This window comes from Chamaea fasciata, unplaced genomic scaffold (assembly GCF_029207755.1).
Source record: "Chamaea fasciata isolate MVZ Bird 193981 ecotype frontalis unplaced genomic scaffold, bChaFas1.0.hap1 SCAF_4, whole genome shotgun sequence".
In the NCBI taxonomy this organism is placed as follows: Eukaryota; Metazoa; Chordata; class Aves; order Passeriformes; family Sylviidae; genus Chamaea; species Chamaea fasciata.
This window is the reverse complement of record NW_027094089.1, coordinates 44,755,918-44,774,098: the sequence shown is the minus strand read 5'-3', so window position 1 is coordinate 44,774,098 and position 18,181 is coordinate 44,755,918. Positions and strand designations below refer to the sequence as shown.

Genomic DNA, 18,181 nt, shown 5'->3' with positions numbered 1-18,181 from the left:
CAGTACATCGATAACATCATTGTGTGAAGGAAGACTGCAGCTAAAGTGTTCGAGAAAAAAGAGAAGATCATACAGATTCTGCTGAAAGCTGGGTTTGCCATCAAGAAAAGCAAAGTCAAAAGACCTGCCAGAAAGATCCAGTTCCTGAGAGTAAAGTGGCAAGATGGACAGCGGCAGATCCCCACTGAAGTCATTGATAAGATCACAGCAATATCTCCACCGACCAGCAAAAAGGAAACACAAGCTTTCCTAAGTGCCATAAGTTTTTGGAGAATGCACATTCCTGAGTACAATCAAATCGTGAGCCCTCTCTACCTAGTTACCTGCAAGAAGAACAATTTCCAGTAGGGTCCTGAACAGTAACACACCTTTGCCCAGATCAAGCAAGAGATTGCTCATGCAGTAGCCCTTGGCCCAGTCAGGACGAGACCAAATGTGAAGAATGCGCTTTACTCCGCAGCCGGGAACAACGGTTTGTCCTGGAGCCTTTGGCAGAAAGTGCCTGAAAAGACCTGAGGCCGACCACTGGGATTCTAGAGTCAAAGTTACAGAAAATCTGAAGCCAACTACACTCCCACAGAGAAGGAGATCTTAGGTGCCTATGAAAGACTTCAAGCCGCCTCAGAAGTGATTGGCACAAAAGCACAACTCCTCTTGTCACCCCGACTACCAGTGCTGGGGTGGATGTTTAAAGGAAAGGCTCCCTCCACCCACCATGCCACCGACGCCACATGGAGCAAATGAACTGCCCTCATCACACAGCGTGCCCGTATTGGAAACCCAAATCACCCTGGGATTTTGGAAATAATTACAAACTAGCCAAAAAGAGAAAACTTTAGTCTCACGAACAAACAAGAGCAAGAACAAGTGACACAGGCTGAAAAAGCTCCTCCGTACAACCAACTGCCAGCAGAAGAAACACACTACGCTCTTTTCACTGATGGTTCTTGTCGCATCGTAAGAATGAACCGTAAGTGGAAAGCAGCTGTATAGAGCCCCACACGACAGGTTGCAAAAGCCACTGAAAGAGAAAGGGGATCAAGTCAACTTGCTGTACTCAAAGCTGTTCAATTAGCCCTTGACATTGCTGAAAAAGAAAAGTGGCCAAAACTCTACCTCTACACTGATTCGTGGATAGTAGCCAATGCTCTGTGGGGCTGGCTAGAAAGGTAGAAAAAGGCCAACTAGCAGCATAAAGGAAAACCAATCTGAACTGCTGATGAATGAAAAGACGTTGCCACTCGTGTAGAGAAGCTGCCTGTGAAAGTCCGCCATGTAGATGCCCATTTTTCCAAGAGTCGGGCTAATGAAAAACACCGAAACAACAAGCAGGTAGATTAGGCTGCCAAGATAAAAGTGTCAAAAATAGATTTAGATTGGCAACACAAAAAAAAGTTGTTCCTAGCCTCAATAGGCCCATGATGCCTCAGGTCATCAGGGCAGAGATGCCACCTATAAGTGGACCCGAGACCGAAGAGTGGATTTAACCATGGACAGTATTTCTCAGGTTATCCATGATGGTGAGACATGTGCTGCAATCAAGCAAGCCAAGCAAGTGAAGCCCTTATGGTATGGTGAGCGGTAGTCCAAATATAAATATGGGGAAGCCTGGCAGATTGACTACATCACCCTTCCCCAAACCCACCAGGGCAAGCGCTATGTGCTAACCATAGTGGAAGCCACCACTGGTTGGTTGGAGACCTCCCCTGTGCCTCATGCTACTGCCCGGAACACCATCCTAAGCCTAGAAAAACAAGTCCTGTGGAGACATGGCACCCCTGAGAGAATCGAGACGGACAATGGGACCCATTTCAAGAATAGTCTTATAAGCACCTGGGCTAGAGAACATGGCATTGAGTGAGTGTACCATATTCCTTATCATGCACCAGCGGCCAGAAAAGTTGAGCAGTGCAATGGCCTGCTTAAAACTACCTTGAAGGCACTGGGTGGGGGAACCTTCAAGAATTAAGATATTAATTTAGCAAAGGCCACCTGGTTAGTGAACACTCGAAGTTCCACCAACCGAACAGGTCCTGCCCAATCTGAGCCCTTGCAAATGACAGAAAGAGATAAAGTTCCAGTGGTACACATGAGAAGTATGCTAGAAAAAACTGTTTAGATTAATCCTGCCTCCAGCAAAGACAATCCTATCCGTGGGGTTGTCTTCGCTCAGAGACCAGGTTGCACCTGGTGGGTGATGCAAAAGGATAGAAAGACCCGATGCATACCTCAAGGGGACCTTGTTTTGGAGTAAACTACCCATGACAATGTGGCTGTATCCATACTTGCATGGATATATATATATATAGATATATATAGATATATATAGATATATATAGATATATATAGATATATATAGATATATATATATATATATATTTTAACAGTTTAAACTCAATGTAATATGTTGGTATGGGAAAAAAATTCGAGGTGGATAATGTTGGGGTTAGGTTTGTTCTTTCTTTCTCTAAAGAATTTTTTCCCCATAAGTTACCAAGGAGACCAAGTGTCGGATACTTGAGAGTACTTAACCGAAACAAAGAGGTGGACAAAGTCGGAAGAAGAAGATAACGCAGGTAAAAGACAGAGCTTGAGGCAGCTGCGGGCTCTTCTTTTTCCGGCGTTCAGAGAGAGAGAGAACGGCTGTTGCTAGCTGGAAGAGTTTCACTGTAGCCAAAGGGATCCATCCTAGGAAATCTACTATCACTGGTTCGGCCTGAATCCTGAGTTTTCTCTGCAACCCGCGGGAGCTGGGCCGGCCCTGCCTCGCCTTCGGCTTCTTCAGCGCTGCTCCTCTTGCTACAGTGTGACCCTGCACCCCCTGCGCTGCCGGGACATTCTGCCCCTGCCTGCCGGGACACCCTGCCATCCCAGCTACCAGCCTAGGACTTTTCCACTGTTTCAGCTTGGCGCTCTGAAGATCCTGCAGGGACACCAAAACCAAACTGCCCTGGGTTTTGCGAAACAAAACCCACAAAGATCTTGTTACTGTTTTTGTTTGTTATTAATGCTGTAGTTGTTTGGTGGGGTTTTTTGTGTTTGTTTGCTTTGTAATACATACTAGTAAAGAACTGCTCTTCCTATTTCCCAAATCTTTGCCTAAGAGCCTCTGATTGTAAATTTATAATTGAAAAAGGAAAAAAAAAAAAAGAAAAAAGGGGTGGAGAGGAGAGTTTACACTCTCCATTCCAAAGGAAACTTCAGTTGTTTTTTTTATAACCTGGCAGATACCTGTCTTCCCAAACCAAAACACAAACTGCTGTCTTTTCTTTCAAATGTGGACCAGCTGCATGAGGAACTATGTTGCAGCATGTATGTTACTCAGCTGTGGTCTTCAGTCTGAAATCCTGAATGACACTCTGTTGGAAAAAATCCCCAAAGTTTCTAAAGACCAAACTCTAAAGATGAAGACAGCCTTCTATGCTCTAAACCTGGTTTAGACATGGCTCCAGCAAAAATAAATAAAAAACACCTTTGACAATGTGCTGCTTGGACAGCATTGGCACTGAAGACATTAACAGTCACTCCTCTCCTACTCCAGGAAGACAGATAAAATCCAGGCTTTCCTCAATATGCTTTTACAGAGTCTCCATGCTGATGCTCACACAGAGAGAAGCCAGTCCTTTCAGTACAACTGCTGTACACTAAAAGTAAGGTATTTTGTACAACCTTTGTTTTGGTCTTTGTTTATATGAAACACTTAAGCTACAATATCACATGGTTTCTTTCTCTCTAAAGCTTTTTTTTTTTTTTTTTTTTTTTTTTTTTTTTTTAACCTATTCATAGCATGGATTTGAAACTGGAAAGCATCAATGGGCTTTTTAAAAGATATATTTGGAGACAAGAATGCTATGATCTACTAAAAATCCTCCTTCTTGGGTGAAATGTTAGCATATTTTATCTGAAACAGGAAAACTGGAAGCTTTGATGTTTCTGGCTCTCCTTTTTAAGATGAAAATTAAGGCATTTGTTAAATACTATATTGAGGAATTCAGACTAGAAGGCTGATAAATGGAAACATTTGTAAATGCATTTCTTGAACTGCAGAGAATCTATTTGCCAAGCTGCTGAGGTTGTGTGTATTTATGCACTCACTGCAGATACAAAAGGCTAACAGGCAGGCATACACCAGGGGATGTTGGTCACACATCTTGCTGTGCAGGAAGCATTTTCTCCCTGGCCAGATAACTGGTGTAGGAGTGAAGCAGTGGGCAGGGGTGGAAGAATCTCTCACCTTTGAGCAAACATTTCCCAAGGAGGCATTTTCATCACAAACATGTGGGGAGGGCCTTGGTACATATGGTGAAACCAAGGCTCGGTAGTGACATGGTGGCAGAGCTGTGCTAGGTGCTCAAGCACAGCTCCTGGATATGAGACAGTCTAGTGGGGCAGCCCACATCACAGCAACCCAGACAGATGCAAACCAGAGCCAGATGCAGACTGGAAAAAAAAGAGAGTGTGCTGCCATCTGTCCTCCATAGCTATGAAATTTGTGTTACACTTCTTAAAATCTTACAAAATCTTATCCCAAGAAGAACAGAAGGCATTTCTCAAATGTGCTAAAAAAAGGTTTGCATGAGGATGGAGCCCAAAAATATGTACCTGTATGAGTTACTCCTGTTCAACAACACTGTGCATTTGCTTAACAGCCTGTGATTAAAACACCCACAAGCTCGTATTTCAGCATTGTTTCTCCTTCATTGTCTGCTGTGAGCTTTAATTCTCCTCTGCATTTTAAAGCTCCCTTACGCATCACAGTTGTGATGTATGATTAGATATTGTCCAAATGATAAAGAGCTCTGAGAGTGGCCACACACTCTACTGTAAAAATACAGGTATTAGTACTACTTATTGCCATAGTGGAATAAGTGAATATTGTGAATATGGTAAATATTCACAATATTGTAAATACTGTGAATATCGTAAATACAGTGAATACGCTCTACTCTCAGAAGGAAGCCCTTCACTGACAGAACAACAGCTCTACTATGTACTGTCTGGTATAAGTACTCCTTCACTTACTGCAAGAGAACAATTTCTTCAGGACTAAACTCTTCAGCAGAAATTTGATCATGTCATTCAAAAGGCTTTCTGTTACTGAAGTGGAAAGGGCACTGGGCTTGAGATCCTCTAGGTTGCCACTGCTTTCAGGTGATTTGGTTTTTCTGCACAGAATTGAGAACCGAGATGTAAAAATAACTTGCAGCTTCACTTTGTTTAGTTTGTTCAAGCACAGGAAAACCAACTGACTTCTGCACCATGCAAAAACCAAAAAAACCAGTTGCAGTTATCTGAACGGACCATAGTGAGGACATAAATAGTGAACAACTGCTGGATGGGACAGAAAGAAATTGTGCAAAATGTCTGAATGCAGCAGATACAGTGATGTCCACAAAAGTGGTGCACTGCAATCGTACATGCTGTTTATTCCAGTTGCATGCTTCAGGACAGTGAAGCCTGAGGGGTTTAAGTTGGTTATATTTAGTGCTAGCAAGGAAACAATGCATAGCCTCTCAAATGCACACAGTAGAATTAATGCTGTATTTGCAAAGAAAACCTTTACTGTTAGCGCTGCATTTTGCTTTAATGCTGCATCAAAAGTTAAAGTATCAAAGGACCTTTTATTATGCAAGTTAACTTTTTGGCATCCTTTTCATAAATCATTATGCCTATTCCACGTTGTCTCTTCACTCCCTGCATTGTGGAAGTTGTTTAGTTCTAACAATCAGTCTTGACGATTTTGAAACAACTTCCACAAACTTCGTTCATAAGAATAATACATTTGCTGTCTCACATATCGTGTGAGAGTGTCTTAACTTGACAGAGGCCCAGACGCATCTGCCAGACTTGTCATGACTTTTGATGATAAGAGAAAAGCCCCAGTCCTTGCTATGCTGCTACGTTTTGAGGTAGTCCCTTAAACAAGATTTGTGTGGTTTTTGTATTTGCAAATGTTTATGGGGCAATCAGTACTATCTCTCTTTGAAAGCAGTGCTTGGTGAAGTGGAGTACTTTGTTGTCTCCTGAGTTCAAGGAAGATGATAATCTTGAGAAGAAACAAAGGTTGACCCAAGAGAGCCTCCTCCAGTAAAATGTGCCTGCTTCTGTGAAACACTTCAGGATGTGAACTATTCCGGGTAATTATGGTCTTCTGTGCCCTAGAAAACAGCCACTAATGATCCCTGGCGTAATTCCACCGAAATCAAAGTCAGTTTTACTGAAATCTTTGCCAAATTGAAGTTCGCCAAAAGTCTTTGCATTTTGAGGCTTGAAGACCATGAGACATTAACATTTTAGAGTTGAAGTTATTTATTAATATGAAATTATTTTTTCCTTCTATCCATTCAGTATTTGTGCCATGGAAAAATGTGAACACAAAAGGCTGGTTTCCCAAGTCCTCAAATCTACATATAACCAGCCCATGCCTACTAAAAGAGTGCAATGAACATTTTTTGCCTGTCACATCTGTGAGACAGATGTTACCCCCAAACACTCCCATTCGGAAGCCAGCACAACTGGCTGCATTTCAGATTTGTTCTCTGCATTTCAAAAAGTTACCTTGGTACGAAGAGGGCAAGGTTTTTAGGCAGATCTGGTGCTCTAGAGGCAGCAGTGAGTCTGACTTTGCTGTTTGGTAGCTACCTGGAGCTCCTCAGTCACCCAGTGGATCAGCTACAAAAGGAAAAGACTCCCAGAGCAGCAAAGCCTAGTCTGTTAGTGTATGCTCCCAAGCATCTGCCTGGGTTGATAAAACTGAGTTTGTAAGGAACACAACTGGAAGAATGACCACTATCAGAAATGCTCTGGGATTCCCTCTTTGTCCTGACTACTCTTTTTTCTCTCCAAACACTGCATTTCTTGCTGCTGCATTCTTGTACCACTTCCTGAGCCATCCACCCGGCTCTAACTGAGCTAATACAGCCTACCCTGCATGCCTGGGTCTGGCCTGCTGATGCACAGCAGTGTTGCCGGCATTAGCAAAGAGGTCACTGGGACATGAGGTACTGAGATTCTAGAAAGACTTGTTCCTCTGCCAGCAGGTCTTCGCTTGCCTTTCAGGAAAATGGGAAAAAAAATTATTCTCATGGCTGTAGTGTGAGCAGCCATGCTAATGTTAGATGCCCTTGACTATTTGTGTATAAACATGCAAATGCAGAGAGGAGCTATAGACACAAGCTATTTGACAGGTAAGTCCATCTGGAAATAAGCAGCCTCCTGGAATGTATTCCTGAGTGATGCTGTAGTATTTAATTTTCCATTAGGCAAATGAACAATCTGCCTCTACTCAGACTGATGCAGAGTTGTTTTTTTTTTTTTTTTAATGTGGGTTTTCAGTGTGAGAGAATCTGCTTGCAGAACAAAGGAGAGGTGTGGTCCTCAGCAAACACAAGATTCTACTCTGCTCTGCTGCAAGATGAACGTGGCCTTGTATGGTATGACTGTCCCTGCAATGGACAAACAGTCATTTCCAGCTTGCTGGTGTGATCTGGTGTTATACAGCAGCAATACTTTTTGTTGCCTTTCCAGTTATCTAAGATGCTTTAGCCCAAGGAGCATGTCTGCATGATAGATGAATATGATTCAAGCATTGCCCAGATTAGGGAATTAAACTGAAAAACTTGCAGCTTGATTGTAGTCTTTACTTGAACTACATTGTCATAGCTTTCATATGTACGATTCAACAACAACAAAAAAGTATCCTAGCTGGTGAAGCTTAGCCAGCTCAAGAGAAAACAGCATGTTTATAAAGAAGACTAAACACTATTCTGTAGAGTTGCCAGATTGTTGTTGTTACTCCTTGTTCAGGAAATGAACAAAACATTTCTTAGAAGTATCTTAAGGAAGTGATGTCTTAAATTTTTTAAAAGAGACTACAATTAGCCCAAGAGTTCCAAAGGTTGTCCAACAGTCAGTTAATGTGCAGTCATCACACAGAACATTAAAACGCATTAACTTAACTTTTCCCATAATTTTTAGACCTGTCCACTGTAATTGACAGCCTTTTGTGACCAGGTATTGGAGACTGATGGCATAACCTCTTCCTAAGTTTCTTCTCAGCCACACAGATATGGGTAATTTTCCTGAGTTTTTCTTTTTCATAAAATCCTTACTGCAGTGGACCACTGAGGCCAGGATGTCCAAGGCAGTCGCCTCACCAAAGGGACTGGTGCTCTGCCAGTCCCCAAAAAGCATGTCTTCTCTTTCCCTACAGCTTCTGGAGTAACAGAATTTTGCTACAGCACCAGTGAGCCACTAGGTTGTGGGTACAAGGGGGGTACATGTGAGGAGATGAGAAAACAAATAATAGAAGAAGTGAGTAGATAAGGAAATGCAAATAAACAGTGGACACCATTACAAGCCCCACATGGAATCATGGCAGCCAGAAGACTGCAGAGATTATCTTTCCCCCTTGTTTGCTTCCTGTAGCAGGTCCATTTTACTGCCCTTCAGCTCCTCTGAGTATTTACATAGCCACTGCTTTTTCTCTAAGAACATATTCAGCACAGCAACAGAGCAGACAGAACATGTAACACAGTGCCACATGACTACAGAAACAGGTGAAGGAAGACTGAGATAGCTGGCATGACTTGTGCTCACTTTGGGAAGGGCTCAGTGAAGCATCTCAGCTGGGTGCCCCCATGACAAGGTACATCTTCAGTGGGAGCCACGTGCAGTCAGAGATGCAGATGCAAGGAGAAGGCACGTCTGTGGCAAATGACCTGAGGGATGGGTATGATAATAGCTATAGATGGCTTCTTCATGAGGATCTCATGTTTTGTCTGTTTGAAAACCTCACAGGAGCAGAAACTACAGCTGTACAGACAGAGGTCCAATTAGGAATGATTTTTGGGGAAAAAAGAAACAACTGGTTTATGTCCTCAGAGAAAGCTTTCCATTAATTAGCAAAATCACCAATGTAAACATTTTGAGTATATTGCTTATAGATTGTTCAGGTCCCATTTATTTAACTTTGTAAATCAAGCAGACAGTCAAAGATGAAGAAGACAAACTAAAACCCAAGCTTATTTAGCTTCAAGGAAACCCACCACAGCAAGAGACATTGTCAAGACTCTACAAGAGTAGACACAAAGTTTGTATCTCTCTCATTCAGATCATTCATCAGATACAAAGCACTGTCCTGTACAGATTAGTGACAGGGATCACAGGTACGGCCTGATACAAGGTAAGTGTTTCTAACATTCATTTAAGACTTGATGACATTGAGATGAAACATAACGAACAATTAGATGACAGTTAAGTCAAGCACAGCTTCTTTCCTATGTACATTTTCTAAACATCCACTCTACCAGAAAGTTCTGCTTGAAGTAACAGGAACATACCACTTCTGGAGAGTTGTGTTTTATGTTGGAGAGTTAGGGTTTATTTTTCTGTATCTCTCTTTAGGAAGTCTATTTAAAATTTCAGACTTCTTTATTGCAGGATGATAATAATGGGTCTGTTTAATTGTTTAATATTTCACTTGTGGCAAGGTTAAGCAGTGTAATGAAAATAAACTATAAACAAGAGCCAGTGGCTGCTGCAGAGGTGAGGGGAGGGATAAGGAGATCGAGCTGCCCCAGCAGGCAGACACCATCAGGGATGTAGTTTGCAAAAGGGGATGCTACACGGAGGTCCCACATGGCCCAAGCTGGGAGCAAGTCTCTTGGGAGCAGGCATGGGACTCTGTCCTAGTCAAGAATCCAAATGTATTGGGATGAAGATATGCATGGGATAAACCTTCTCCTGTTGGCACATAAATTACTTTTTAAGCCCATGAGAACATCTCTGATTCCCAGGGAGTTTTGGAACTTGAATAAAAAACAGTTGCAAGCTAGCTGAAGTTTCTGGCATTCATGCAGTTGGAGTGAAGACTGAATAAGACCCCCTCTTAAAGACAGACACATGAAAAGAGTGACCACAGTTTTACCTCCTGGTGTCAGAAATTTAGGTATGCTTTGGTTTTCCCTGTGGGTACTCACTCCATGTTTACAAAGGAAGAAAAGTGTAGCTGTGAGAGAAGTAAAAAAATAATAAAAAGATAAATCTTTTTGGAATAGTTAACAATCTGAGATTTCAAAAACTGTCAAACCTCTCCCCCCAAAACAAATAAGCTTTTCAAGCTATCATTACTACAGAGCGACAGCTAGTTTAATAATAGTTTTTCACTATTATCTCCCAAAAGAATAATTTCCTCTCTATATTCAATCTCTCCTTGGCTTTAGTTTATCACTCTTTCCCACTTACACACATCAGTCAAAAAAGGCAAAAAAGAAAAGTTATGTTTCAGAGATTCCTTTCTTTTAAGTTCTCTTAAAAGTTCTTACATTCATTGTTTTAAAAAGCTGGATTCGAGTGACGTGAATTCGTTTTTTAACATGTTTCAGCCACCAGGAGGAGCTGGGGTTGCAGAGAGCTGTAAGCTTCCTTGAGCTACATCAACATAGGCTGGCTAAAACAAAATCTGCTGGAGTAGCCATGAAGTGCTCAAAGGACCTTGTTACTGCCTGAAACCTGACTGGTGATTTCGATGTGTTTCAAGGAAGTCCTGCCTGTATGGAATGTTCATTTATATGATCATCCCAAGATAACTCTGCCCCAGATCAAAGCACAGCTCATACATAATATTTTTCCAGAATAAAAGCACAATTTGCAGAGGGATCATACCAGAATAATTACAGCTGTGTTTCAATGGCATGCAAGCAGGTAAGGAATGTAAGTTAAAGGACTAAAGCTCTCATCTAAACAATTTGTGTAGGTGGCCTGGATAAATAATTATATTTTTTAATCCTATTTTCTTATTGCTAAAAGATTTTAACTGGGGATAGGTACTTTGTTTTATGATCCAGAAGAAAACATCTGAATTCTCAGTTTAGATCCTGGTAAGAGGCAAACTTCATAGGATAAGGTTGTGTATTGGTTTAGTACAGATGGTAAAAATATTTAGTGATTGACTTTTAAGATTGATAGCCAGAATGGCTAATTAAGTATAGCTATGTACCTCTGGGTTACACAAGCTTAAAATCAGTTTGGGAAGCCTGGAGAGTCCTTTTTCTTCTGACTTTACAAATCAACATAAAATCACTAAGGTGGACATCAGCCCTAAGGTGCTAATATACAGAATGGGACAAAGAGGGGTCCCCTGTGCTCTCAAAACGCAAATTTCTCTCCGAATTAGTTCTCCATGTCCCAAAACTGCTGATGAGGCTCTCAACAGACAGGTAAAAATGAATTTAGGTTCACAAACCCTGTTCTTCATGGGGACTTCAATGACTCCATTACCTTTTGGAGGGACAACAGCAGGGCATAAGCAATCCAAGAGGTTCCTGGAATGCACTGTTGATAACTTCCTTCTTCAAGTGATAGAGGAGCCAAGGAGGGGAGGTACTGTGCTGGATTTTGAGCTCATCAACGAGGAGGGGCTGGTGGGGAATGTGAAGCCCAAGGGCAGCCTGGACTGCAAGGACCATGAAATGGAGTATGAAACCCTTAGGGCAGCAAGGAAGGTGCACAGAAAGCTTACTACCCTGGACTTCAGGAGAGCAGATTTTGGCCTCCTCAGGGATCTACTTGGACAAGTACCATAGGATAAAACCCTGGAGGGAAGAGGTGCCCAGAAAAGCTGGTTGGAATTCAAGGGTCACCTTCTCCAAGATCAAGAGTGATTATCCCTACAAAGAGAAAACCAGGCAAATATGCCCAGAGGCCTGTGTGGATAAACAGGGATCTCCTGGACAAAATCAGACATTAAAAGAAAGCCTATGGAGGGTGAAGGCAAGGACAAGTGGTGAAAGCAATTCCTCCAGGTGGGGAATACAAAGGGTTTGTTCAAGCAGCCAGGGATCAGATCAGGAAAGATAAAGCCCTGATGGGCTTAAATATGGCCAGAGATATCAAAGGCAACAAAAAAAGCTTTTAGAGATATGCTGGTAATAAAAGGAAGACAAAGAAAAATGTTCTGTTTCTCCAGAAAAAAAGGAGACCTGGTTACCTGGGACATGGAGAAGGCTGAAGTACTTAATGAATTTTTTGCCTCAGCCTTCACCAGCAAGTGCTCCAAACATGCTGCCTGAGTTGCAGAAAGCGAAAAAAGAAAAAGGGACTGGGAGAATGTAGAAACACTACTGTAGTAGAACATCAAGTTCAAGACCATCTAAGGAACCTGAAGGTGCGCACGTCCATGGAACCTGATGAGAGAACTTGCAGAAGAGGGGGCTAAGCTGTTATTCATTTAATTTGAGAAATTATGGCAGAGTGGTAGTTTCCAGTGACTGGAGAAGTGGGAACATACCCCCTCCTTTTAAAAAGCAAAAAAAAAAGGAAGACCTGTGCAACAAGAGGCCAATCGGTCCTGTCTGCCTCAGTGCCTGGCAAGATCATGGAGCAGGATCCTCCTGGAAACTATGCAAAGCCACATGAAAAACGAGGTGACTGGTGATAGCTAACATGGCTTCATTGAGGGCAAATCACGCCTGACAGATTTGGTGGCCTTCTATGATGGGGGCATGTATCATTGGTGGATAAGGGAAGAGCAACAGATGTCATCTTCCTGGGCTTGTGCAAGGCATTTAACACTGTCGTACATGATATCCTTACCTCTGAGCTAGGTTTTCAAGAATATTGAACTGACCGTGTAGGGAATAGAGACTGTATGACACCATCAAACATTTTCTATGTGCTTGGCTGAGTTGCCATTTGTTAAAAGATTAATTTTATTTCAGGATTAATTGAAAATCATAAAGGGATGTGCTATAAAGAAATAACAAGGTTCCTTCATTTGCAAAAGTTCTTTTTTTCTTCTGCAATGTTGTACATATATCGAGAGAGAAAGAGTCATATCTATTTTCTGATAGTAATTATTTTAGGAGTAGATTAAATTGAGGACAGCAATATAACTGGAACTATAAAATTAAAGTTTATTTATAGATGAGATTGTTTCAGTTAAAACCATAACCTAACAAAATCTCTATAACAATGTAAAAAGGCTTTCCTTTTCTTGAGAGTAAAGATGCAATTATGTTACAGATCGTGCTCATGAACTGCAGTCTTTAAGAAGCAGATGTTACAAGAAATAGGTCTCTAATATTTATACCACTTCAGAACTAATATAACTGTGGAAAATGGATTAGTTGTAATAGTAATAGTTAAAGTAGCAGCACAGAAGTAATTTTTAATTCAATTAGGAGGTTTTGTTCTGTTTATTTTATTACCATTGGCCACCAAACAGAGCTATGGTAAAAAATTACAGAAATTTTATTCAGCTAACAAGAGAGGCAGTCAGATTTTGGAATAAATACTGCTACTCTGGAGTTTATTTGAAATAGTAAACATTTCTGTTAAAACAGGTCTGCCCAACTTCTGCCTTGATGAACAAGTTCTTAAAAGAAGTTGTTGCTTGTAGGTTGTATTCTTCAGTTCAACTAATCAATCAAAATAAATATTAGTCTTTCTCCAGAAACCAAATAATTTTGATGAATACTGCACAAAGTATGTTTGGTGTAAGGTGAATTTGGACCTCTTCTCTGATTTTAAATGATAGAAGCCGGTAACACCTCCAGTTCCCATGGACAAGGAAGCCCCATTTGTAGGCATATGGCCAAGAAACTGCTGAGGCATGAAGTGTAAACTCTATCTATTGTCAACAATAACAAAACTACAACTCTATCTGCTGTTAAACAGTAAAATTGACCTTGTGTTATATGGAAGAAGAAGTATTATTTTCATATTAAGGGCTGGAGTAGGTGTGAGGTTAGGAGAGCTGTTACAAATTGCCTTTTATTAGAGAAAAAGAGCATGTTCTATCTCAAAAAATGGGAGTTTCAAAGCATCTTTACACGTGTTCCAACACCTAGGACCTTTCCAGTGAATGCATCTGATTGTAATATAGACAAACACACCTCTTTCCTTCAACAGAGACCCCCAATGGCCCCAAGGTACTACACAGTCAGTCTGTGCCCACCAACGTCCTTACTGTGGAGTGGTTCACAGAAGAGAGGATATGGTTTCATTGTCAGCAAAAGAGAATTCAGCTTTCAGAGCCCATACTACTCTAGACTCTCTCCTACTCCAGATTTTCACATTTGAAGGGTTTCACTTGATTAACTCTGAATCTCATATAGACCATTAATAGCTGAGCTATACTTCTGTTCTGATGTCCTCAGCACTGATCTCATTCTCAGGAACCTTTGTAAAATGTGTTGACAAAGCCTTGTTCACATTCTGTGCTGACTTTTACTAGGTCTAGTGTTTGCTGGGTTGGTCTGCCTAAAGCAGTGGGACAGCACCTGCTTCTGCCTTATTTTTAGTCAGGGAAAGATGAATGAACTGGTAGTAAAATCATTTTGTCAGGGGTCTAATTGGCATTAGCAACTTGAAAACTGTAGGTAATTAGCATAAACATTTGCAATAAATTATTTCTATTGGATATTTTTCCAATGTGAATAATTTTTTTAAAATTACCAGAAACCCTGTGGCTTCCAAAACCTTTATTAGGTAACCAAACATGCTATTTTACACAGTGCATTTTAAAAAGAAAATTACTCTGATATTGTACAAAAACGAAGCAAACCCATTGAATACTGGCATGAATGTCTTTGTGTGAATTCAAGCTGTTATGCTTGTGGGATCAACCCAGATACTGCAGACACAGGATTAACCCAGACTTCATTTTCAAAGTTTTCTTCACAGCAGATTTTAATCAACACTTACATAAAATCCTTACACTCTATATGGACATCAACAGCCTCACAATATTTTGAGTAAATACAGCCTCCCTAGGAAAGCCTGGTCTTTTAACCTGGATGTATGCCTTGCACAGAATTAGATGAAATCCACATAATTCAGGAAATGAATCATGTTCTACTTAGCACCCTTAGGGAAAATAGATACACTTATTTTGGTCTGGTGTGTCAGACTGGGGAACCATGTCAGACTGAGAGACTATATTCAGATCATACTTAAAGCCTCTGACTTGGAGAGGCTCAGGACAAACAGGGTTAGGTGAGGGAGAGCACTGGGGTGGTGGCAGGGGGATACACCGTTTTGCAAATGAGCAAATCAAACTGGTAGGCAAAAATAAAATGTTGGTCAGCACTTCACTAAGCAACCAGAATGCTGCATGATGTATGAAACAAAAATGCAGTTTTCTTCATCTGCCTCCAAAGAGAAACTAGCCAGTGCTTCTATCTCCATTTTAAAATATTTTTATTATTTTAATTTTAGGAAGGTTCTACCTGCAATGAGGATGAATTCTGCAATCCCAGTTAGACCTCTGCTATCACCTCATTCAGGTCTCCCAGCAGTCAGTTGCTTGGTGGCACAGGCAGCTCACAGAGCAGCAGTCACCATGACCACTCCTATAAAAGCAGAACACTCTTCCTCTGGTGACAAGTGATGACAATAAATGGATAGGTAGGGAAGGTTTTATCATATACCGATGTTCATCCTCGAACACACAGCATTACAGATCTTGAGTCTGGCTGTGATTTTAGCTGAGAAAGCTGCCATTTTAAATGTCTCTGCCATTAAATTTCTGCGCCCTGATTTCCCATTAGCTTCCTGTATGATTACTGCTCTTGCTCCAGCTTGTGGATTAAAATATAAAGGGACACAGCTATTTTTCATGTGTCTCTGAAGAAATCCATGCAGCAAAACTGAACCTCCTCTAGTGGCAATCAACATAGCAGGGCTGAAGTCAATGTGCATCTATATCAGCAGGGGGCATGATCCCACTGCACCACCTTGAGGGGTTTTATTTTTTTGTATGGATGATGATAAAATACATTTTAGCAATAGCTATATCAAAGTAAAACAGATGAAGCAGAAAATTGACAGAACTGTCTATCCAAAAGGTTCTGCTTAAAGAATTTCACAAAGAATGATAATGCAGTTAGCTTGGAAACAGTTAACATGCTAAAAGGAGTAATCAGTTTGGTAGCAAAAAGGAAAAAAATACAAGCATCATGAAGGTACTGTAACAGTACCTTACTGCTTTGCTGCAGCACCCTATAGTTATCACAAGAAATTCTCCTCTGCCTGTACTCAGTGGAAGTCTGAACAAAACGGCAATTCTTACTGCCCCACAGAATTGCAATCACATCTTTGACTGGGAACACCAATGTTTGACACCCACAGACTGGTAGCAAACTTGATTTGGGTATTTGTGTAGGCTGATATCAATTGCTTGGGCTTAACTGTATTGTGTTTACCAGAAAAGGAGGAATAACTTGCTGAACCTGACTGCAGGGTCTTGGAGAGGCAGGAGAAAGATCCTGCCTGTAGCATAACTTGCAGCATGGTCTGTAAGTTCATGTGTGGGCAGAGACACTCTGCACATCATCTCCCGATGCAGGTGCACTGTTCAAACACACACACACTTGCTCCACATGCAACCTAAATATCTTAATTACAAAAACACAGCTCAGCTCATTTTCTGTGAGGATAAACCATCCAGTTCTAATCATCTTCCTCAGATATTTTAATCACTGAAATTCCTAAGGCTCCCCTACTGAACTGATATAACAAGATCTGACCCAGAAATGCTCACTGGTTACAAAAAGATCACATGTATGTTTTTGTTCTTATCTTTTCTATGCACAAATATGCTACTGACAGGAGGGATAAGCAATAGAAACAGCAAGGATGGCTTTCAAATGATGCTTTCTGCAGCTGTCATGGAGACCAACAGTGACTGGGATTGCTCGGTACCCTGCTAAATATCAAGGTGCCTCTCCATGTAGACACACACATATGCATCAACACTTCCCTGGCATGTACATATATGCCCATTTTATTATGCCATGCAAGCCTAATAACTTCATCCTACAATGAAATCTTCACACACAGACACAGATGCATATTAACTTACACTCCTCTTCTGCAACACACACACACAGAACCTAATGACAGGCACCAGAGAAATGCAATGCAGCTCTGCAGCAGAAAGTGCTGGCTGCAGCCATGCAGTGCACACCCAAGCCACAGCAATTGGTGTCTTATCATTATGTATAATAAATAACAGCATTTAACCATAACAGCACTGCTGTGCTGCCTGAACACACACCCTCCCGACTCCATGCTCCTAAACCATTTAAACATCAGGGTCCTGTGCATGAAACACACAGAATTAAAAGCAGGCAGGACACGATCACTGCAAGAGATAGGCTCCGGCAGTGAAAGACGCTTCATGTCAGAGTGGGCTTTTCCCAGCTTTCAGACGTGTGATCTACATGTCTAATAATGAACAGATTTAGTCAATCCATCATTTCTGGCATCAATCCCTTACCTTGAAATGCTGCAGCTGAAGTATCTGGTCCTCAAGCTGTTGTCTCTTGCCTTCTATTTCTGTCTGCCTTTTCCTTTTCTCCTTGGAAAAATAATTTTGAGAGAAAGAGAGAGAGAGAGAGAGAGAGAGAGAGAGAGAGAGAGAGAGGGAGAGGGAGAGAGGGGGGAAGAGAGAGATCTCGTCAGAGAAACAGAGGCTTTAAGGGCAGCAGATTCGTAACAGCATGTAAGCAGTCAAACACATCTGTACAGATGCCACCAGTCCCATTTCACCTGGTCCTCTGCCTGCTGGTATGCACACAGCAGCGTTCTGGGAAGATGCTAGCCCCAGACTGGCTGGTTACTTGCCAGTAGGAGAAATACTCCTCGCTTTCTCCTGGCAGCTGGAGCAGCAACAGAGTGCACAGTCCCAGAGGAGGGGAGAAAACAGGCATAACAACTGAGAAAAGTTAAAAGGGACAAAGATGTGATTTTGCATTTGAAATGCTGGGGCCAAAACCATGGCTAGTGTGGTGCAATTGTGTGACAGCACGGTATCACAAAAGCAGCGGGTGGCATCATGGAGGAAGAGAGCAGACTGCAGACCTCCTTTTTCCCCAGCAGGGCTGGCGGTAAGGTTTTCCCTGGGTTCAGTGGGGGCAAGATATTTCAGCTAGATTGCATAGGATTTACATACAAAGTAAATGGGATTGGAATCTCCAGCTTGCTATGTTTAACATTCAAGTCACCAGCACATGCTAGCAGCTGGCCATTAGTAGATCCCTAAAGCTGGAGTGACCAAGTGGTGCCAAGGACAGCACAGTCTTTTCCACAGGTGAGTTGCTACAGCCTTGTTCATCACCACTCATCTGTGCCCAGGCTGCTCCCCTCAGCAGGCAGCAGACTCTCTCAGGTATTTCAA

At 41.7% G+C, this 18,181-nt stretch overlaps 1 protein-coding gene across 1 annotated transcript in view; it reads right to left on the bottom strand.

The window, feature by feature from the left end:
* PALM2AKAP2 (PALM2 and AKAP2 fusion) overlaps positions 1–18,181 on the bottom strand; it is a 308,648-nt gene that overhangs the window by 224,215 nt on the left and 66,252 nt on the right. The window contains exon 2 of the mRNA XM_066181417.1: positions 17,282–17,362. Coding sequence (XP_066037514.1) covers positions 17,282–17,362 — 81 coding nt within the window. The remainder of the gene's footprint in view (positions 1–17,281; positions 17,363–18,181) is intronic.